We start from the raw sequence: 23,475 nt of genomic DNA on the forward strand, positions 1-23,475 counted from the left end.
ATAAAATGACACTTCACTAAAAATAAATCTAAAACTTTAATAAGAAAATCTACGAATTAAACTATAAACCTAAAACTAGAATCTAAAGAAAATAAATTAAAATCTAAAAATTTAAAATCGTAACTATAACAAAATAAAAAAAAATCTATGCTAACTATGAATAAACGCTATTATGCATGGATATCAAAATTTGAAAAATCGAAAATGACTAAACCCTAAAGATGCGTATGTGACCACAAAAAAAAGGTCGACTTACCTGCTACGTAGACCGAAACCACTGAACGACTATCTCTCTGCCGCCGGAGGAAAGAAACCCAGCCTCGAAACTTAGAAAATTTTCTTTTTTATAGTTTGACGACAGCAAATGAAGATCGATCTAAGATTTACGCAGAAATTACTTGGCTCGATATTTGCAGTCATTACCTGGGAAAATTTCTGCAGTAAATAAATTCGATATAGAATAGATTTGACTTGAATCATTTACAGTTTTCCTTGGCTTACGCAGGTCAACCAGAGAATGGCGTGAATCCAAGAAATCTTATGTGTTGAGACAGTTTTGAAGCTTCCAGTTACCGAATCATATATCAAAACCCAAGATCGAATTTTATTTGGTGTTTGCAGGTCTATACTTGACGCAGTTTGGAAACGGCAGCAGGAGGAAAGTCGATTTAAGCCTGATAGGATCACGTGGAAGGCTGCTCCAAAACACGCCCTTTTCCTAACGATTTCTGCGTCATATATCTGATATTACTTGCCCAGTGCTGAAGTCGACAGACAGATTACTGAGTCGATTTGAGATTTACTTGCTGCTTGATGCGGGATAGATTGAAAACAACTGCCTCCTTTGACTTTATTTCATCCGTTGTGCAGCTTCGATTATCTAAGCACCTTTTGTCTGCAAATGAACAATTTTTTATAAAATAAACCCTCGAGACTCTTCTGGATCACACGTGCCTGTTTTCTGCAAGAGAAAAAAAAAACCCTAACATCAAATAAACAAAATTTGAACCCCAGATCAACTGACTAATTTACAGATCTTGGCCCCCTGACTGCCAGATTTAACAATAAGAGCAGAAATATTTTAAAGACAAGAAATCTCAGATTGTCACTGTAAAAAACTTCAGAAATTCTCTCATGCAGATCAGAAAAATAAAACCGAATGATAGACCCAGGATCAAATCCACTGGGCTCAGCAGAAAATGCTTGTGGGAGTTGGCTGGTTCAGCCGAGAACTTCCCCTAACGCCCACCAAATCTTCTTCAGCAAGGGTTTTTCTGCACAGCTCAGAAACAACCATCAGTAAAGAGGGCAAGAATGCTGCTAGATCTCAGGAAGTAATGGAGATACCTGCCATTACTTCAGAAACCCTAACAGCACCCAAACCCCAGCAAGTGAACAAGATACCTGTGCTCACAATACTCTACAAAAAGCTATTATTAACGGCTGAAAATAACATATGCAGAAAATGAAACAATCTCACAGCATTTCAAGAGAGTAACACCAGCAAGATATGGACCCCAAAGTCTTCTTTTATTAACCAGAAACAGATTTACAAGAGAGCTTCTTCAGTATCAGACTCACAGATCGAATGATCTCAAATGACTCCCTAAGACCCTATATAAAGGAAATGATCCTAACGGCTAGTTCGAGTGATCCATGTAGAAATGATCTCGACCGTTGATGAGGATCAAGACATCTCTTGATCTCATCCGTCGATTTATTAACTTAAAATATTATTATTTTATTAGTTAGGGTTTTTGCTTCATTTTTTTAATTTTTTATTATTTTTATTATTTTATTATTTTTATTCATTTTTTAATTTTTTAATTCATTTTAAAATGGATCACTGAACTAAGCCCTTTCGGAAACATCACCTAGGACCTAGGACTTAGGACTCATGAGGGGATTTAAAACATTTCTCGACCCTCAGGACACATTACATCATGACTTTTACAAAATTACATCTTAAGGGACAAACCCATTTAATACAGACCCTCACAAAACACCCAGCTCTGCGACACAACGATAATCTAGCAGATCAACATATAAGATTCTCCTAAAGTTCTGATGACGAAATCCATCCCGGCTTTGGGGTCAGGTTTGAAGGAAAACTCTGCCGATCGTAGATCGGTGAGACGAAAAACCTCCCGGGACGCAGATCATCATTAGAAAGTTAGGTCCACCTAGGCAACTTTTAGATACATGACTTTGATCTGCTTAGACTATTTACAACTTATACATGCAGACTGGGTTTACAAAAAAAATGATCAAGCTGCTGATGATGGCAGGATGGCACGGTCATGCTGATCAGGTGCTGCTTCTCTCTGTCAAGAAAAACGGGGTGCACTGCATGGGTAGTTGACCAGTAGGGGTCAACATGCTGGACTCATTAGAGGATTCAGACCTGCAATTTTAGACAGGGTTTGTATGTTTTTGGGATGCACTTTTTTGTATGGATATATTGCTATCTTTTTGGAGCTTCGAAATGCATTATTGATGGATGGATATACTTCATAATATCATATAGTCTAGTAAGTTCTTTTTCTTGTTGAATATATTTATGTAAATGTCTAATGCATGGAATTCTTTCTCATAGTGAAGATTTATGCCCTAATTTACTTGATATGGTGCGAAATTGTGATCTTGGGAAGTTTTGCATGTGTTACTCATTGATGGTATGAAATGAATGTTCCTAGTGGAAAATTGTCATAATTTATCCATGAAACTCCATTAACTAATGCTAATGAAGGTAATTGTTGAAAGGGGTAGTTAGGGCTTCCTCTTTTAGCCTCCTTGAAGGTCAATTTAGCCTACTATAAGCACCCATGACTCCATACTCCCAATGGTCTAGGCACTAGTCGAGTCCCTTGGTGGTCAAACGTGGATTTGATCCATAAATTTTCCTTTTTTTCTCTTCTTAAAATTTGTCTATTTAAGGATAAGGAGGCTATCTAGGGTTTGATGTGAAATTTTAGGGAGGAGGAATTTTTGAATTTTGTCCAGACTAGAATCTTCCTTTGTGTCTCCTTTAGGAGTCCTCAAGTTTTGAATGAATTCCAATGGTGGAATTTCAATATAATTGATGCCCTAGCTATCACACCAAGTGGGAACCCTAGAAGCTAATCCTTTAACTTGGGATTCTTTGAATGCTTGCACTTTAGTACTTGTTGAAGTATATCATTCATAGCCTTTTCTTTTGCCTACCTTGACCTTGGATGTGCTAATATATTGTCATATATCTCAACCCTAGGTCTTGTGCAAATTTTTTCAAGGGGTTTTTCTTGGAAAGTCTTACTAAATTCTCCCATAGCTTGCATATATATTGAACCTTTGCATTGAATGAGCGATCCTTGCCTAACTTTGAAACCTATTATAGACTCATCAATCACGAGTAAGGGATACTGGCACTCCTCCCGTCGGTGAAAATCCTAGAAGAGAAGGGGACTTAGGCTGTGGTGATAGTGGTCCTTAGACCCAAAGTGTTGTTGTGCCCTCTAGTTTTAGCAATCACTAGTGAGGGATACTGGGAATCCTCCCGTCGGTGAAAATCCTAGAAGAGAAGGGGACTTAGGCTGTGGTGACAGTGGTCCTTAGTCCCAAAGTGTTGTTGTGCCCTCTAGTTTTAGCCTACAAACTAGGCCTGCTAGTTTGTGCAACGACAAAACCCTCAGAGCCTCAGGCTCAAGAGAACTAGAGATATTCCAATCCAATTTGATGATGATGAAATGATTCAAACTCTCCTCTATTTATAGATTTCTCCATGGGGCTTCTGCTCCTTAATCAATTGTGAGGGTCTCATGTGCAACCCCCAAATTTGGGCTTTTTTGCCCAAGCTACCCGAAAACACTAGATAATTGGGTTTCCCCCTTTATCAAAGACTATAGCCTAGGGGTTTGGAGAGGCTATTCGGTTCTCCCATGGGCAGTTAATCCATAGGAGACATTACAGGATCCTTTGAGTAATAGGAAATTTATGTTTCAATTTCCTTTCATCCCTCTTGCTGCTCAAGAGATCCAAAGATAAGGTCGATGTAGATTGTTTGTAGAATGAGTTGCACTTTTGTGTCACATTTTTATCTACTTACTTTCTTGAGTTGATGTATTATTAACCCTTATGCTTTCAAAGAGAACCCTCATGTATGCAAAGAGTGCTTCATTCATTGGTGATCTATTGGCAATATCACGAGTGACGAGTCATTCCCCAAGCTGATAATATTGGACATAATTATCATGATAATTCCAGTAATTATTATGATAAAAAGGGAATTATCACGCTGTCTGCATCATTATCTCATTATAATCAGATTTCGGGTCATTTAACCCTCATTTGTTAAAGTGAATTAGGGTATTGATCTATGAGGATACTGCAAGCAAACAAGTTGAAGTCTGCTGTTTTCATTGCCATGATTAATCTCATGATATACATTTATTTTTGTTTGTTGTGATTTTGTATCATCTTGTCAAGATTTATGACTCAAAACGGATATTATATTTCAATATCAATGTGTGATGTATCACTTGAGAACTTATATATCAGTTTTATTTTCATATTTATGTAGCAATGTATTTTTTTGGTGTCGTTGTTTCTTTAGATGTTTAAACTTTAAACAATTGAGAGAAATGATTATTTTTGTGTTTTTTTTTAATCTTCCTGAAGGTTTCCCCTGATTACTCATATTTTCCCTGGTATTATGGATAAGATATATTCTGGACCTTCACCGAGATGACAATTGTAACATTGGTGCAAACTACACCAACCGTTTAGTAATTTTAAATACTTATTAAAATGCATCGAAATATTTCTAGTGAGGTTTGTGAGTAATTTGTATTCAGATGGCAGTTTAGTTTGACAGTACACACCTATGTTTTTGATTATTTTTCCTTGCTGTTTTTGGCTACTCATTGAAAATTATTCTACTATTTGTAATAAAAAAGTCGTAGTTTTCAGTGCAAAGTATAATATTTATACAAACACTGAAGCTAATAGACACTTGATCCTGGTTGTGGCTTTTCAGGTTACTACTATGCGGATCAATTTTATAATAGATGACAGTGTTGAAGTTGGGGATACTTATAAGGGAGAGTCTGACTCTAGGCTGGAGAATAAAACGGTAGGAAGAGACCGAAGTTGGTTGATTGCTGCTCTTCATGAAGTTTATAGTCGAAGGTACTTTCTATGTTATTACACTTTTGCGTGTCTTGTTTTATATTGCAGCATCAATGGCCATTGCATGACAGTTTAGATCTGGAATCAGTTTAGTAGTTCCTATGGAAAATCAATTTGATACATGGTAATGGAGGTCTTTGGTTGAATATGAATAAATTTGTTCCAAATGAACATTGGTTGTCTTCTTATTCCAGAGAATGTTGATATTTTGTTGGAAATGCTATTATGATTTACGATATTTTATCTGTTAAGATTGGCCATTATTGCCTGGTCAACACTATTATGTTGAACATTAAGTTTCCATGTTTCAAATAAGAATCTTATTAAGTGAATAGCTAGATATTGAAAATTACAATCAGTGGAGGCCACTATTGAAAAAGTGTATTTATGGAAATTGCACCTTAGCTAAAAGGTGCTAATATTGAGTATTAAAAAGCCCAAAGATTTATGTAATTGTATACAGAGGAAGTCTGGTCATGGACAAAAGTAAATTTGTATATAAATGAAATCTGCTCAAGAGCAAAGGTAATCTCTTTCACATGGCATCCTCACAGAAACATATCAAAGATGCACAAACTTTGGGAAGGGATAGCACCCTTGCTTCACTCTGATTGTGCTTCTAATAAAGTCAGAAACCGTCTGTGTAGTATGGAGGTGTCCATGAACGAACTCATAAAGGTGCATGACAATGGTGATAGGGATCTATGAAGTGCCAAAGTCTCAAAAGTCAAAGTTGTTCGAATAGGGCCTCCCTCGACTTTGAGTTAAACACTTTCTAAAAGTCTACAAAGTAGCACAAGCCGTCAAAGTGTGGTCCCTTGCCTCCTCAATAATGGATTCAAGGTTGAGCATATGTTCAGTAGTTTGATGTGCATGATAGAAATATGCCTGTCCTCTAGCCCACAAGTGAGGAACCTCAAGCAGCTTTGATAACTGCACATGAAGGTTGATGGCATAAAAGTTGGAGGAAGTATGTGTCACCATAATTAACAATGATTATTATTCCTGATTTGTGTATTGGGTATTAGTATGGTGGGATTAAGACTATGGAAACCCCAAACAAACAACGTGGTTAAATACATCAACAATGTAATTGATGAGAGAGAAAAGACCATGTTTGAAAAGTTCTGCTTGGGCTCCCTCCTCATACTCTGCGGGGCTCCCTATTGGTGTTAATCCACCATATTTCCTGTTGGATATTTGCATAGAAAAACAAGATCATAAGATACAACTAATTTAGTAATGCCACATCAAATTGAAGTGAATGAGTGAATTAAGAATCCCCTTTGTTGGGACATTGTCCTATTACAAGATATTCAAATTCACATCACAAGATGATTATTCAAATGTGTCTCCTTGATGTGTACATAGGAGATGGGGAGGATTAGAGGGTTTCCTAAAATAATAAACGTACCTAACTATAACTAATATGATGATAGTTAATGAAGGTTAGGACTAGGGGCTTAACGCATAGTTATTGGTTGGAGCTGGCCAATTTTTATTGGTTGTTTTCGGATCAGACTAGTTTGACTAGCTCCATCTTGAATCGTCTGTTTTTGATAAAGACCAAGCTAATTCATTTATTTCTGTACCAAATTGGGAAGACTATTTGGTTTGGATATGAACTAGATTGATTTGGCTAATTTTTTCTCAAACAAGACAAATTGTTTGCTTGAAGCCGGTTCTGATTTGGACGACCATCAATTGGCCGGGTCCACTTGCATGCCATGTAGGCAAAATTTAGGTGCCATGTTTTAGTTCATTGGTTGAATGTAATGACCAAGGTTCGTAAATGCAACGGAAATCTTTAAAATACTTAAATGACATAAATGTCCATTGTAAGACATGTAATTGTATATTGAATATTGTATATAGGATTGATGTAAGATGATTACAAATGAGAATGAGGGCCTGCTTATATACGCTAGGCAAGTGCCCTTTCATGAATGGTCATGTATCTAAGATATGCCTCTTCATTACTAACTAACTAACCATTAGTTAATTAATTATTAATTATTATTATTATATTTATATTTATATTTGTTAATTTTATATGAATTATATTCATAACATTGCCCATCTCTTCAAAAATATTTGTCCTCAAAGCTTACTGATGAAAGGTTGGATCTCTTTTTTCCTGTTCGTAGTGGACGATATGATCCTTGGAGCAATAAATGAAATTATCGAATAAAAAATGGATCTGACCATCCTAAATTAATCCTCTGTGAAATCTTCTGGTCACTGGAAATTTGTGATGCATTGTTATCGTAGGACTGGACTCTGCAAACTTTAGTATTCTTTGGAACATAAATTTGTTGTTTCAGTTTTGAGTGGTACTAGTACATAGATTGATTGGAAAGTCCGCTCTTGTGATTCAGATGTTGATAAGGAGTTCTTCTGGTTGGCCTTTCCCTTATCATGTTAGTGGCAGTTCCCTGATTTCCTTCAGGTGTTGTTGCTGTTGAGTTTGCATCATCATTTGGAATGTCCACCATTTGAACTGCAACTTCTGAATATGTTTTAACTTGTAAAACAAATGCTCAAATAAAAATATACAATGACATCAAGTAACCGTGAGCAAGTAAATCTTTAGAATGACAAGTACAAGAAATGTATGACAATATTGCAAGTAAAATGGAAAATGCTCACAAGACAATTTGATTAGGATGATATGCAAAACTAATAATGTGAAATGTAGTTATCTTGGCTAGTTTTAGATGCTTAATGTAAAGTGAGAAATTCTCCTTTAAAATTCTTACCAAAGGGTAAAGATTGGGGTGACTTTCAAGAAAGAGGGGTTGAGTGTTGGTTTGGGGTAACATCAGATGTGCTCTAGCCATGAAAATTGGTGGAGAGGCTAAAGCACATGAGATCTCCAACACCCAGAAATGGTTTGGGCAGATTCTAACCAGTTTGGGAGATATTAAAATAATTAATATTTTTAATGGGGTTCCTAAGTCTAAACTTAGGAAAAATAAAATATTAATGGGTATTAATATAAAACTGGGTTAGAAGGTTCCAAAAGACATGGATCAAGCCAAATCTAAACTTAGTCGTTGATTAGAGATGTAATCTTGTCCGCTGAAAGATTAACAAGAAAAGTATAAGAGGAGGCTTTAGGGTCAGTTGGAGGAAACATCAGAGTGATCAGTGATTCATTTTGCTAGAGCGAGGTTGCTAAGCAAAGTTGAATCAGTGATCAGTAGCGAGGGGTAGTGAGTACTAGACAGAGAGGCAGAGACATTGCCAAGAGACCAACGCAGAGGCAGAGAGCGAGAGCAACAGCTAGAGCAGGCCACGCAGAGACTAGCAGAGACAGCGCAAAGCCTAGAGGGACTGCGTCGTCCACGCAAAAGGCAGAGGGAGTGACACAGAGGGTCCTAGAGGTTGCACAGTGCCTTAGAGGGCTGACACAGAGAGGTTTGAGGCTAATGCAGAGTAGCAAGAGGCTTACGCAGAGGCCAGAAGGGCCAGCGCAGAGCTTTAGAGTCACTAGAGAGGGTTTCATGGGACAGGTTTTCTGAATACCTGTTTTCGAATAGAGAGGTATTGTTGCTGTGTATTTTTTCTCTGTCGGGTGAGCCGTTTAGGCACCCACTTGTACTCAAGGAAATACTGCATAATAATAAACCCTCAAAATAACTACACCAGTTTTCCCCCATTGGGTTTCTCTGGGGACATTTGTCCAAAAATAACGATGTCACTTGTGTGTTTGATATTTCTTTCAGCTTTTGATTTGTAGATGGTTGAGGCCGTATTGTGTTTATTTTGATATTTATATGGTTAAATAACTTGTTCATAATTAACAAGTAGGAGAAATAAATCCGATAATACAGATAAAATTTCTAACAGGTAATACTTAGAAATTTCAACATGGTATTAGAGCGTGGTTGCAGAGCACATGAGAGTTGAAGGCACCAGCTGAAGCAGAACATTTGTAGCAGAAACAACTATCCCGAGTGACAGAAGTTGTTCCTAGTAGAAAGCGGCGGAGAAGGGTTGACGCAGAGGGACTGCGTCATCAGTTCGGGCCAGAGAGAGGTCAACACAGAGGCCGAGGAGGGCAGAAAAAGGCTCACGAAGAGCCACGCAGAGACCAGAAGGTTTGATGCAGTTGGCTTGGGGAGCATTGCAACTAGTGCCGGGATTGGGGCTCAGTCCTTCGGTTGTTGGGGCTTAGGAAGCCGTGGGCAGATTGTGGGGAGTGAAGCTAGTGGGGTGCTGTTGCTGCCGAGACGAAACAGTACTTAATGGGGCAAAAGCAAGGTATGGGGAGTCGCTACTTAAGCGAATTTCTAGCCAAGAAATCCGGATCAGTGTTGCAGGTGCATAGGAAATCAGAGAGGTGGGATTCGACTGTTGGTAGGAGGACTTCCAGGAGGGAAATTGAGACTCAGAGGGATTCTAGCAGAGAACTTCCAGGAGGGAAGTAGAGACTCAATGGAGTCGAAGAGAAGAGCAGAGATGGCAACGAATGACAATTGTGCCATGAGTGCTCATGTACCTCTAGAGAAGAGGTGGGGAGACATCGAGCTGTAGTGAGGAAGACTACAGGCGATGAGGGGCAGGATCCTTGAGGTACCCAAAATCTTGGATTATACCTTGCCACGGGAGCCCCGAAGAGAGAGTAGCAAGACTGGTGGATGTCGGTAGAAATAGATGTAGATGAAGTGACAGAGAGTGCTACAGTGTAGTAGTCCCATGAAACGTAGAGTTAGCAGGTTGCAGCAGTGCGAAAGGCACAAAGGAGGTTGCAATAGTGCAGGATGACACAGAGAGGTTTGCAGCAGTGCGAGAGGTAGGGAGTTGTTGCAGCAACGCAGAGGCAGTAGAGGGAGCACGAGATAGCGACAGAGAGAGCTTCAACATCGAGAGTGTTTCTAGCCTGATAGGGATGTCAGTAGTTGGGTGGATCAGTTACTTCTTAGTAACTGAGTTGCAGTGCAGTAGCAGTTAGCAATAACACGATGCAGCTTGATGAGAGGGGGTTGCAGTGCAGATGCAGTGTTGGGAGAAAGGACTAGTAGCAACACGGATGCAGAGGGAGCTGCTGTACGGATGCAACAGTGGCAAGTGGAAGAGCCATGGGCAGCAGTACAGGATGCACCAATGCAGAGGATGTTGGGCGGGGAGGCCTAGCATTAGCACAGGGACCGATGTCGTATAATCAGAGTGATGCTCGGTTGGAGTATTACTAGAGCACAGTCCTCACTAAGAGGGAGTGTTGATTGGGGTAGCATCGGATGTGCTCTAGCCATGAAAATTGGCAAGGCTAAAGCACATGAGATCTCCAAGACCCAGAAATGGTTTGGGTAGATTCTTCCCAATTTAGGAGATATTAAAATAATTAATATTTTTAATGGTGTTCCTAAGTCTGAACTTAGGAAAAATAAAATATTAATGGGTATTAATATAAAACTAGGTTAGAAGGTTCCAAATGACATGGATCAAGCCAAATCTAATCTTAGCCATTGATTAGAGATGTAATCTCGTTTGTTGAAAGACCAACAGGAAAAGTATAAGAGGAGGCTTGGGGGTCAACATTGGAGGAAACACCAGAGTGATTAGTAATTCATTTTGCTAGAGCGAGGTTGCTAAGCAAAGTTGAATCAATGATCAACAACGAGGGGCAGTGAGTATTGGATAGAGAGGCGGAGACAATGCCAAGAGACCAACGCAGAGGCAGAGAGCGGGAACAACAGCCAGAGCAGGCGACGCAGAGCCTTGCAAAGACAACGCAGAGCCCAAAGGGACTGCGTCATCCACGCAGAAGGCAGAGGGAGTGGCGCAGATGGTCCCGGAGGCTGCGCAGTGCCTCAAAGGGCTGACACAAAGAGGTTTGAGGTTGATGCAGAGCAACAAGAGGCTGATGTGGAGGCCAGAAGGGCCAGTGCAGAGCTTTAGAGTTTCTGGAGAGGGTTTCATGGGATAGGTTTTCTGAATACCTATTTCCGAATAGAGAGGTATTGCTGCTGTGTATTTTTTCTCTGACGGGTGAGCTGGTTAGGCACCCAGTGGTACTCAAGGAAACACTGCATAATAATAAACCCTAAGAATAGTTGCACTTGTTTTCCCGCATTGGGTTTTTTTGGGGACATTTGTCCAAAAATAACGGTGTCACTTGTGTGTTTGCTATTTCTTTCAACTATTGATTTGTAGATGGTTGAGATTGTATTGCGTTTATTTCGATATTTATATGGTTAAATAACTTGTTCATAATTAACAAGTAGGAGAAATAAACCAGAGAATATAGATAAAATTTCTAACGGGTAATACTTAGAAATTTCAACACTGAGGAGGCACTAAGTCCGTCGTTAATGATACCCTTTCCCTAATCCTTACAAATCTGTAGGAATTTACAGGGTAAGTTACTCAGACAGAACACCAAAGGAAACCGCTCACAAACAGATCACAAATCAATACACCAGTATGCTTGACGTGGTTAAAACCCTCAAAGTGGGAAATAGTCCACGGCGTGAACCAACGCGGCCACTTTAGGCAATTTATTAATAAAAGAATGAAAATTTACATAAGCTTCTTTCATGAATGGTTACCATACAAATGACCCTCCATGCTCTTTAAATAGAGATCATGGACCAATCGGGTGTTGAGCCACGGATCAAGTGTCGGTAATACCGAGGAGAGAATGAACTGTCAGATCACTTCATGTCTAGAACATATCGTGACCATCGAATTGTAAGTTACAAAAGTACATAGTAAAGAAACACACTTTATCTAACTCTACACTAAACCAAGTTATACTTAACGATTTCCTATGTGCTAGAATATCCTAACATCCCCCCTTAAGAACAACTTGGGATAGGATTGAAGGATGTACAAATACGACACAATAGGAGAAGGAAGGAGGCATTAGAGCCTATCCCCCCTTAGTGACAACTTCCTGAACTCCAACCATAAATCGAAGTTTAGTAAACTTCGCCTCTGCGAGAGCCTTTGTAAAGATGTTTGCAACTTGATCATTTGTTGAACAATATTGCACTTCAAGAACATGGTCATTAATGAGCTTTCTCATGAAGTGCATGTGCAATTCAATGTGTTTGCTGCGCTGATGTTGGATTGGATCTTTGCATAATTGAATGGCACTTTGATTATCACACCAAAGTGTATTCGGATGTTGCTGTTGAAAGCCAAACTTTGACAGGCTTCCTTACTAGCTTCTACGACACCACGATGCTTTGCTTTTGTTGAAAAAAGAGAAATGGACTTTGTTTCTTGCAAGCCCATGTAATAGGTCTTGGACCAAGAGTGAACACATAACCTGCAGTAGACTTCCGATCATCATGGTCACCAGCCCAATTAGAATCAGTGAAACCAACCAATAGAGGTGATGCTTCTGCACTGTAATGAATCCCAAACTGAACTGTACCTCGAACATAACGAAGTATTCTTTTAGCTGCTTTCCAATGACTTTTCATGTGGGTTTTGGACAAACCGAGCAATAAGGCCAACAACAAAGGAAAGGTCAGGACGAGTATGGGTCAGATACAAAAGTTTTCCTACAAGTTGATGGTATAAGGTAGCATCAACTTCAGGGGAAGTACAAGTGATTGAAAGTTTGGCTCCAGACTGAAAGGGAGATGGGGCTAGCTTACAGTCTTCCATGTGAAAATGGCATAGAAGATTACAAGCATACTTGGACTAAGAAAGGGAAATACCTTCCTTGGATTGCAAGACTTGAAGACTAAGAAAATAATGCAAGTGTCCTAAGTCTGTCATTTCAAACTTCTTTTTAAGGCTGGACTTCACGTGGTTTATAAGGTTGGGATCACTACTAGTAAGGATAAGATCATCAACACAAAGAGCAAGAATGATAAGAGACTTACCCACTTTCTTGGTGTAGACAATATTGTTAGAATGACACCTAGAAAAGCTAGTTTCTAAAAGAAAACTATCCATTTTGGCATACCAAGCTCGAGGGGCTTGCTTGAGACCATAAAGGGATTTCTTAAGCTGACATACAAGGCTAGAGTCTCCATGCAAGAAGGCAGATTTAACATCCATTTCATGGACTTCCCATTTGAAAGAGGCAGCAAGGGAAAGAACAAGGTGGATAGAGTTCATTTTGGCAACAGGGGAGAAGGTTTCAGTATAGTCAATGCCTTCAACTTGTGAAAAACCCTTAGCAACAAGATGATCTTTATGTTTATCAACTTTTCCATCTGGTCCATACTTGGTTCTGTAAACCCATTTGCATCTAACAAGTTTTCGTCCCTTTGGAAGAGGAACAAGATCCCATGTATCATTTGCCAATAATGTACGATATTCTTCATTCATAGCTGCGTCCCAATTTGGATGGCCTGAAGTTTCTGCAAAGGTGTCAAGATCATAATTGGCTGAAGCTTGAGCAAGTAAAGAAGAAGCTCTATCAAACTGAGAACGTGTACATCACTGATCTGTAGGATCACCAACAAGAGAACCTGCTGCATCCCAAGTAACACAGACCCATTTTGGAAGCTGAGGAGCTGTAGGAGGAACTTGACAAGGTGGGGGAGGATTGTCATCCTTGCTGTCATCATCTGAAGAAGAAATATTTTTAGAAGTAGAAGGGATAGAGAGAGGTGGCACATCCGCCGAACTAGGCTCATAGATTGATATATTTTCAGCAAACTTGACATCTCTTCTAATGATAACATTTTTGGACTTAAGTGGAATAAGTCTATATCCTTTGACATTTTCAGAATATCCAACAAAAATACATTTTTCACTCTTAGGTTCTGAAGCTTTATGTTTCTCATCTGGAATATGGGCCCATGCTTCACTTCCAAAAACATGAAATTGACTTACATTTGGTTTAATTGAGCTCCATGCTTCTTTTGGAGTGATATTCTTTAAAACCTTAGTAGGAGTGCGATTTACTATGTAATTTGCACAGTTAATTGCTTTTGCCCAAAAATTAAGACTACGTCCTTTAGATGGAAGCATACAATTATCCATTTCCTTTAAGGCGCGATTCTTCCTTTTAGCTACACTATTTTATTGTGGAGTATATGGAACAATATGTTGCATTTGAATTCCATTCTCAGTGCAAAAGTTGATGAATTTGTTGTTAACATATTCTCTGCCATTATCAGATCTTAGCTTAAGAATTTGATGTCCAGATTGTTTTTCAACAAAGGCCTTAAAGGCCAAGAATATGTTATATAATTCACTCTTGAGTTTTAAGAAGTATACCCAAGTGCGTCTGAAGAAACCATCAATGAAAGTTAAGAAATACTTGTAGCCAGAGAATGAAACAACTAGAAATGGACCACATAAATCACTATGCACTAGCTGTAAAGGGGCTGAGGCATGCCAAGAGGCACGTTTTTCAAAACTATCTTGATGATGTTTTCTGAGTACACATCCGGAACAAACACCATCTATGCAAGATACCATTGGAAGACCTGTCACCATATTTTCTTTACATAGATTCTGAAGGGAGCGATAGTTTAAGTGACCAAATCGCTCATGCCAAAGGTTGCTTACTTCATCATTATGAGCAGCAAATACCGAGGGAAGATTTGATGACCCAAAGTTGTTAAACTTATACAACTTTGTAGAATCATCAACAATGCTAGTAGATAAAATTTGTGTAGGATCTCTTAGGCCCTTAATTACAACATCGTGAGGTGAAAATTCAACGATTTGACCTTCACCTGAATGAGTTATTTGATATACAGATAGAAGGTTGTAGGATAAGGTTGGAACATATAATACATCATTAAATTGACCATTGTCTAGATGAACAGTTCCAGTCCCTACAACACTAAGAAATCTATCATCACCAACATATATATTTTTGGTGTTACAGTCATTTAAAGAAGAAAACATGGCTTTGTTTTTGGTCATGTGATAAGAAGCTCCAAAATCAATGAGCCACTCATGAGAATGAGAAGAAAAAGATACATTTAGTGCATAACCAGACCGAGATGCTTGACAACCACATGCAGAAAGTGCTATTCCTGAAGATGAAGTTGAAGTTGAAGAGTGCTCCAAATGGATGTTATGCTTCTTCATTGCTGCTTCCAAGGCTTCCATCTTCTTAAAGCATTTGGATTCTAAGTGGCCATCTCGATTACAAAAGTGGCAATGTCTATCAATCTTCTACCCTTTATTTTTATTTGCCATGTCATTTTGTTGAAATGATTTTTCATTTTGAGACTAAAATTGCGTAGGACCCTTGTTTGGTTTGGGACCATTCTTTTTAGGATACCGCTTAGGATTCTTTGAATTTGGTTGTTGCCGGGTGGCTAAGGCTTTCTTAGAAGAGTTTCCAACATTAAGAAGACCAAGATATAAGAGCTTTACTTGTTCTCCTATTAAAAAATTACAAATGACATCAAAAGAGGGGGACTTGTAGTCTTGCCCTTGAGAAATAAAGGCTTCTCTAGTAGAGTGAAAGGTGGAAACAAACATAGAGTAGGTTGGTCCCAACTTAGTAAGAATGGAGTAGATAAGGCTACCATCTTCTTTCTTAAACTTAACACCTTCCAAGAGAAGTCTAAGGGTCTTGAACTTGGACAAAAAATCTTCAATGAAAGAAAAATTATTGGGGTCCAATGTAAGCAACTTATTTTCGAGTTGATGGGCTCTAATTTCATTTTTGATTCCAAAAACTCTAGTGAGAAGTTTCATTGCTTCATTAGGAGTATCAAGTTCTGCGATATGGAATCTAAGGTCTGGAGAAATAGACATTCATATCAACCCAGGTGCTTGATTTTGCCTATTTTCCCATTTGGCTCCCTTATCTTCATCTTGAGGTTTGGTTTCTTGGCCTGAGGCTATTCTGTAAAGACTTTTACTTCTAAGTAAATCCACAATGTAGGACCACCATTGGAAGTAGTTGGTGCCATCAAGAATAACTTGGCATGGACTTTCCATTTTAACAGAAATTGAAGCTGTAGATGCTGAAACTAAGTGTTCCAATGGAAAGATCTCGAAAAATTAGGTTGGTTAAAAAAAGTGGCTCTGAAAACGACTTCTGAATGAAAAAGTTATGGCTTTTTGAAGAAAAGTTGTTGAAGATGCCGACGAAGTGTGTGAATGTGCGGAAATGAATGATAATGTTATATTTAAAAAAATCGCCCCCCTCCAAACTTAATCTAATTAGCTCAGTTTAAAAAAAAAAGCATGTGACCCATTTTTATAAATAAGTGAAAGTCCCTTTTACAATGGTACTTTATGAGCTACCCACTAAATTGTAAGTTAAATAGAAATAAAGAGATTTTAGAATTATAAGTGACTCACTTTTTATAATGAGTGAGAACACTTTTACATAAAGTAACTTTAAAACATAAGTTACATTTTCTTTTTGAAAAAGCATCTTAAACTCACCTCTATTCTCATAAAGTAATTTTGGACCAAATGAGCTAGTTTAAAAGGTTAGTAAATTTTGGAAAAGAGGAAGGGGTTTTCCTTTTTTTTTTAAGTCATAGAAGCTTTGGGGAGCGTTCTACAAAACAAAAACCACAAAATCCAACACTGACATACAAAATAAAAACCTTACGGCGTGAAGTTAGCTTTATTTGGAAACTAAATATTTTCCTCAATGTTTCTGATTTTCCTAGATCACACTAAGGCGTGGCGGAAAAGAGCATACGCATGAGAAAAATCCTTCCTGTCTGTTTCTGATTTGCCCAGATCGCATAGAGTTGCGGGGCAAAGAGTATACGCAGAAACGAAAGGTATAGATCCGATAATAAAAACAAAGAGCTAAATAAACCGAAATAAGTAGAGAGATGAATAGCTAGAACTGCAAATAAAGACTGTATACCTCTAGATCTTTAAAATGACGTAGCTAGGGCTACTAGAAACCTTTTCGCATGAAACAAAATGGGTTCCTCACTGGAACAGATGCTTCTAACACAATAGAGCAGTCTTCTTGGCTCGAAAGAAGTCAGAAACATTAGATCTAGGAAATGACAGTCGGATGTAGTTGTACTAGCTTCAGATTTGGATCAGCAATGGATGGGGCCCTCACATAGCTCTGATTCCATGTAGGAATTTACAGGGTAAGTTCCTCAGACAGAACACCAAAGGACACCACTCACAAACAAATCACAGATCAATACACCAGTATTCTTGACGTGGTTAAAACCCTCAAAGAGGGAAACAGTCCACGGCTTGATCCAACACGGCCACTTTAGACAATTTATTAGTAAAAGAATGAAAATTTACATAAGCTTCTCTCATGAACGGTTACCCTACAAATGACCCTCCATGCTCTTTAAATAGAGACCATGGACCAATCAGGTGTTAAGCCACGGATCAAGTGTCGGTAATACCGAGGAGAGAATGAACCATCGGATTACTTCATGTCTAGAACATATCGTGACTATCGGATTGTAAGTTACGAAAATACATAGTAAAGAAACACACTTTACCTAACTCTACATTAGACCAAGTAATACTTAACTATTTCCTATGTGCTGGAATATCCTAACAAAATCCACGTGCCTTCATCCTTACAAGGGGACAAAGCCTCCAAGAACACTAAGAAGTCATGTGTTGGAACCTTACTCCGTACCGGATGGAAGAAAGATCGGGGAATTTTTTGTCCTATGATGCCTATACAACCAAGCTTATGCTTGAATGTAAGTTTTAAATGTGGAAGTCTAATAGTAGAATGCCTAATAAAAAGAATGAGTATTAATGCTTCCAAAGAAATAGTGTTCATAGCAATGCTGCCAAACGAATGAAATGAAATAATGCTCAAGGTAACTTGTACCAACAACTTCAAAGGAAGAAACTAAAGTGAAAGTAGCTCAATGTCTCTTCACAAGCTTTGAAATGAAAATTGAATGGAATCATATACTTGGCAAATTGCATGCAAACCAAATGAGCCAAGTGAATTTAGACAAGTAAATTGCTTCAACTGAGTGATGACAAATAAAATGCTTCAAGAAATATGTCAAAAGAGCAGTGTAATGAGGATGGAACTTAAAGCATAAATTGTCATGAAATGATAAAGCATGTACCCAAATAGCTTATGAAACAATTGCCAAGTAAAGTAGATTGGTGAACAAATCAAATTTTTCCAATGAAAATGTAAAGTACTTGCTTATGTATTATAACTTTGCCAAGTAATGTAGATTGGTGAACAAATCAAAGTTTGCCAATGAAAATGTAAAGTACTTGCTTATGTATTGTGACTTTGCCAAGTAAAGTAGATTGGTGAACAAATCAAAGTTTGCAAATGAAAATGTAAAGTACTTGCTTATATATTGTTAACTTGAAAGCACATAAAATGAGTTCCTCAAAAAATATGTTGCAAGTGTTGTAGCTTTGGCAACAGTAAATTGCACAATACAAGAACTTGGGAAATGAAAATAGCAAACTTGACAAATTCAACTTTGCAAAGGAAGAGAAGTGCGAGTGTTGTGTTAAGTCTAGAGCTTAACCATGCATAGAACAATTTAGATTAGCAAAGTAGAGTGCATACAAATGAGTTAAACATGAGAGTTAGAATTTAAACTATGAAAATCAATTCACCGAAAAAAGAGTACTCCTAAATGAGGAGGTGGGATACCATGGGAGAATTTCTCAAGCTCGCTCAAGCAAAACTAATTTTATTAGAGTGATGTTACGATGAAGAAAGCCCTTTTATATGTGAGAGAAGGGCTGAAGATTTGAGGATGCAATGCCTCTCACAATGGAATTCAACTTTGAAGCACTAGGATCCTAACTCTATAAAATGGAGAACAATCTTTACTAAAAGTGGATGGCCGCAAGGTGTCAAGGGTCTTCAAATACAATCTGGAAGTTTGTGACAGAATTCTGTCCAAAAATTGCAGCCACTTGAAAAGAACTACAATCAGTCCCAAAAGGAAAGTCGAGCCTCTCCTACTCTCGATCTTGTAGGTGAATTATGCTGCCTTCAAACAGCCCATGGCCCTCCTAAAAATCTGCCCAAAGTATGCTCTTGGCCCTGTCCAAAGGCTGCCCATGAGATGCTATAGGTCCTGCAAAGCAAATTTTTAGTAGTTTCAAGCTTCCTTCCTCTTCAAATCTGCCACAAAATGTTAGCACAAGACTCCAAACAAATCTGCAAAATAGGTGCAAATGTTAGAGAAAGAGAAAGGATAATAGAATGGAGATGATAATCTACAATGGATATGCAAAGGTTAGATGAAGGCATGCAAGCAAAACTTCCATCCTTGTTTAACTATAACCATGGTCTAGATCGCAAAATGAAAACAATATAGGCCCAAAAGTTTTGAGATAATGATTTGGGTTGAAATTTGATTTGTCTATAAGCCAATGCTAGGGTCCCTGCAAGAAAATTCGAATGATGAGACTATGAGCTAAAACAAATGAGAGTTCCTCCAAGAGCACGCTCAAGAGTGGAATGCTTTCTTGTTAAAATTGGCAACTAGGGCCAAACTCCATGTGGGTCATCTTATTAATGGAAGTTGATATTTTTCTTGGATCCCTCTCATCGAGAGGTGTAGGATTGATCTAAAGATCATCTGATTCTGATAAGTATTCATGGAGATATGAATTTATTTGTGTTATGGGACAATTCGTCAAGGTCGGCTAGCAACCAAATAAACCCCACTTGTGCTCAACGTTTTAGTATAAATAGAGGTGGACTTCAAGTCATTTCAACACACTTGGGATCTCTTCCTCTGTACTTGTCTTTGGGTTTTAGTAGGAGGAGAGATCCTAAGGGGTAACGATGCCCTAATCCAGAGGGCAGAAGCCGGAACTACCAGAACTACTGGGAACAACTGGAATTGTCAGAACTACCGGAATTGCCGGAACTATTGTGAACTGTCGGAACAACCAGAGCATCTGTCTCCAAAGGAGAGCAATATGCAATGGACAACTAACTAACATTGGGACAATTGTATGGTACTTAGCAGCAAATACACCAAGCATGCAATGTTACAGCTAGCATGCAAGGGACAACTAGCATGCAACAGCAAGCATGCAAAGGACAACAAGCAAGCTAGGGACAACAAGCAAGCTAGGGACAACAAGCAAGCAAGATGCAACCAACACATAGGTCAATATGGCAACATGGTGCGGCGATGGCACATAATGCAGTGCAGTGATGGGTACAGTCATGATTAATGAAGCATGATGAGATGCATCATAGTGATGATGGGTGCAGCGTGGTGCATCATGATGACGAAATGCAACACAACGATAGGTGAAGGAGTCACCTTGGAGAATCAGTTGAAGCAGCATGTCTTCAATTGATCTCATGTATCATCTTCTTAGAGATGATCTATGTTCTTATCTAGATAAGTCAAAGTGTTGAGTTCTGTTGTAAACGTACTGTCTTTCTCTCTCTCTCTGTTGAACTATTGAAGAACATATAAGAAGAATTGATCAAGGGTTTCCCCACATTGGGGTTTGTCCCTGGCTAGCGCCACATCTTGTGTCCTCTTGTCTTGGTTTGTCTTTTGCGATTTATGTTTATGTTCTATTTGCAGTTTACTTTAACACCGATGTGATTGCTAATCTAGAAAAGATATTGAGCTAACTGTGAAAATTGAAATAAGTTGCTCTAAGCATAGAACATACCTAAAATTAACATTTCTCTTAAAACCTCCACTCATGCTTGAAGCTTGATCGAGTAATGGTATTCCCTCTACAATACTCCAACATAGATCAACTCCATATAGACTAATAAATGATAAATGAGTTCTAGAGATCTATTTGAAGTCAACTAAAACATTATATATCTAGAGCAAATTTCTAAAACATATGTCAATGCAAGGTAGCTCTACATCTACATATCTCTAAAAGCATATGGATGCAAATAATATAATAACACAAGTAGAAAGAAATAAGGGCATTGATAAAAAAATCATACCATACTCAAGGAGGAAGAACATCCCATAGTGAAACCCCAAAGTCTTTATGCATTGATGAATGAAATTACACAAAGGAGCAAAGATTCAGCAAGCACAAGAGCTACTATCAAGAATACATAATGGGAGCCTAATGTTTCAATTTATAGAGAAACTGGAGAAGATCTCAATGTAAACCCCAATGCCAAGTAGAGAATGATGGAAATCTCAAGGCAAATTCACATTCGTGAAGTCTGGATCTCTTAGCCATGTGTAGAAGCCAAATTTGGGAGGTGGTACAACAAATTTCTTCATCCCATGTGTAAAAGTTGTTGATGCTGCCATTTGTGGATGTTGTAGGTTGAAAGGGAGATAAATCCCACAAAAATATCAAGCAAAATTGTTGTGTGTTGACACTTGTGCCCACGTTGAATTGCTTGCCCTCATCTCTGCGTTAAACATGTTGTGCATTGAGGCAAAACTTGAGCTTCGTTGATGCTGGAATAAAATCATGCGTACAAGTGTAATGTGGGGCAAATATCATGTGCAAACTATGGAGTAATATGGGTACATACTCCCATAAATATCTCCATCAAAATCTTTACCAAATATTTTACTTATGCATTGATCCTTCATGAGGGACTCAACTTCCCAAACTGGACCACATAATTGATTTTACCCATGTGCTTGAATATATGTGCCATGTGGGTGCCCACTCAACATCCAACTTGCCTTTGACTTGACTTTATTTTTCCAAGACATTTCCACCTCAATTGGCATGTGCAATTATTTATTTATTTATTTAATTATTTATTTTTATTTTGGGATATTTATTTCTCATTTTCCCATTAAATTGAGGAAAAAGTGGGTTTTGGGGGGTTTAAAGTGATCCTAGTAGAAAGTTGAGGAGGAGAGGTGTAATTTTTAGCTCTCATATCCCATACAACTTCTCTAGACATCACTTATTACAATTTACGTAGAAAATTGATTAAAAATCCTATTTTGCTCGAAATTTTAATAATTAAAAAACTAACACCTAGACCTATTCAATTTCCACAAAATTTCATGAGTGATCTAACACGGTAATATACATTGGTTCTAGACACTAGGACTCACTCAAGGCCTTGCCATTAAGCCACACTTCGACTTTGGGGTTATAACTGGAAGAAAAAACTCAATTAATTATTATGCGCTGAAGATCACAAATAGTTATTGAAGTAAAAAAAACTCCCCAGAGTGAACTCACTTGATGACAAAATCCGAAGATGCCTAGGCTTGTTACATGACTCTATTTCGTCATGCTAGCATTACTTTACAACATCCCGACAAGGCTTGCGGAATTTGAGTACAATAGAGAAGAAGATGGGAAGAAGTAAAGAGCTCAAATGCTCTGATGATATCTGAACTGTGCAAGTACAATAATCCTTTGACATATCCTCGGTAATGGAGTCTTCAAGTGGTCTTCAATGGTCAACAAGTCCATCCATTTGACATGATGGAACAACTTGTTTTGGCCCATGACTCTCTGTACTGAGTCAAATACTCATCGATGCAACAAATCTCTTTTTGCAAAAGAGTTCCCCTAAAGTCATGCACACTAGGGCCTTTGAAGCCCTTTCTTGCAGTGATAACAGAGTCCCACATTACTTGGTAATAAGGTGAGCAGGTAACATTAAATGGGATATCTGCATCATACCACCATTTAGCAATGTGTTGAAAAGCAGATTCTTTTCATTGCTTTTTCCAATGGTCATCTAAAGTGATTTGACGTTGAGTTAGACTTGGTTGGGAGGAAGTGGGATTAGCAGAGGTAGTGGCGGTAGAAGTTGAGAAATAACTCTGGTTGCTCATCCTCTTTTTTCCTTAAATTGATGGCCTTGATGATTTGGGTCACTTTAGATCCACTTATTGAGTTATCCTTCATTTGTGACTCCATATATATTGCGTCTCCTCCCATCTTTGAAAGTCCGTAAATAGTAGGGAGCTTTAGCTGAGGTGGCAGTGGGCTAAGTCTCCATTCGTTGCCCTTGGTCTAACATTTGCCCCTTTAGGTCCTTTGCTAGTTTGAGCGGTAACATGGCCCACTGTCACCACAACCGCTACCTTCCGCTTTTTTGTGGATTTTCACCACTAGGAAGGCTTCCCGATAGTAGGTCACCTATGAGACATACGTTAAATTCAAGGATCAAGGTGACAGGGACTTATAGCAAACAACTCTCTCTAAGAACAAGGCTTAGCAAATATAGGGCAATTTGTATCCTCTAATAAGGTTTATTAAGGACACAAATGATCTAGGGCCTATTTATCTTGAGAAGTAGCAAGTGAAATGGATTAACCTAGAGTCAAGAGGCCAAGAAGAGGCTTTCAAACAATGAATATCAACAACCAATGAAGTAAGAATCCTTCAAGAAACCCCAAGTTGAATCCTAGGTCAAAACTAGGGTCTATCTAGGGAAAGATTATCTTAGGGCACATGGTTTTGCTTCAAAATGGATGGATTAGCCACTAA

At 38.4% G+C, this 23,475-nt stretch overlaps 1 protein-coding gene across 1 annotated transcript in view; it reads left to right on the forward strand.

The window, feature by feature from the left end:
- LOC149195430 (WD-40 repeat family protein / beige-like protein) overlaps positions 1–23,475 on the forward strand; it is a 316,178-nt gene that overhangs the window by 163,241 nt on the left and 129,462 nt on the right. Inside the window, exon 13 of the mRNA XM_089407918.1 lies at positions 5,015–5,166. Within this exon, the coding sequence (XP_089264044.1) occupies positions 5,015–5,166 (152 nt within the window). The remainder of the gene's footprint in view (positions 1–5,014; positions 5,167–23,475) is intronic.

The sequence above is a fragment of the Pinus tabuliformis genome, chromosome 2_2, assembly GCF_031772625.1.
Source record: "Pinus tabuliformis cultivar Carrire ecotype Pingquan chromosome 2_2, CPIR1, whole genome shotgun sequence".
NCBI lineage: Eukaryota > Viridiplantae > Streptophyta > Pinopsida > Pinales > Pinaceae > Pinus > Pinus tabuliformis.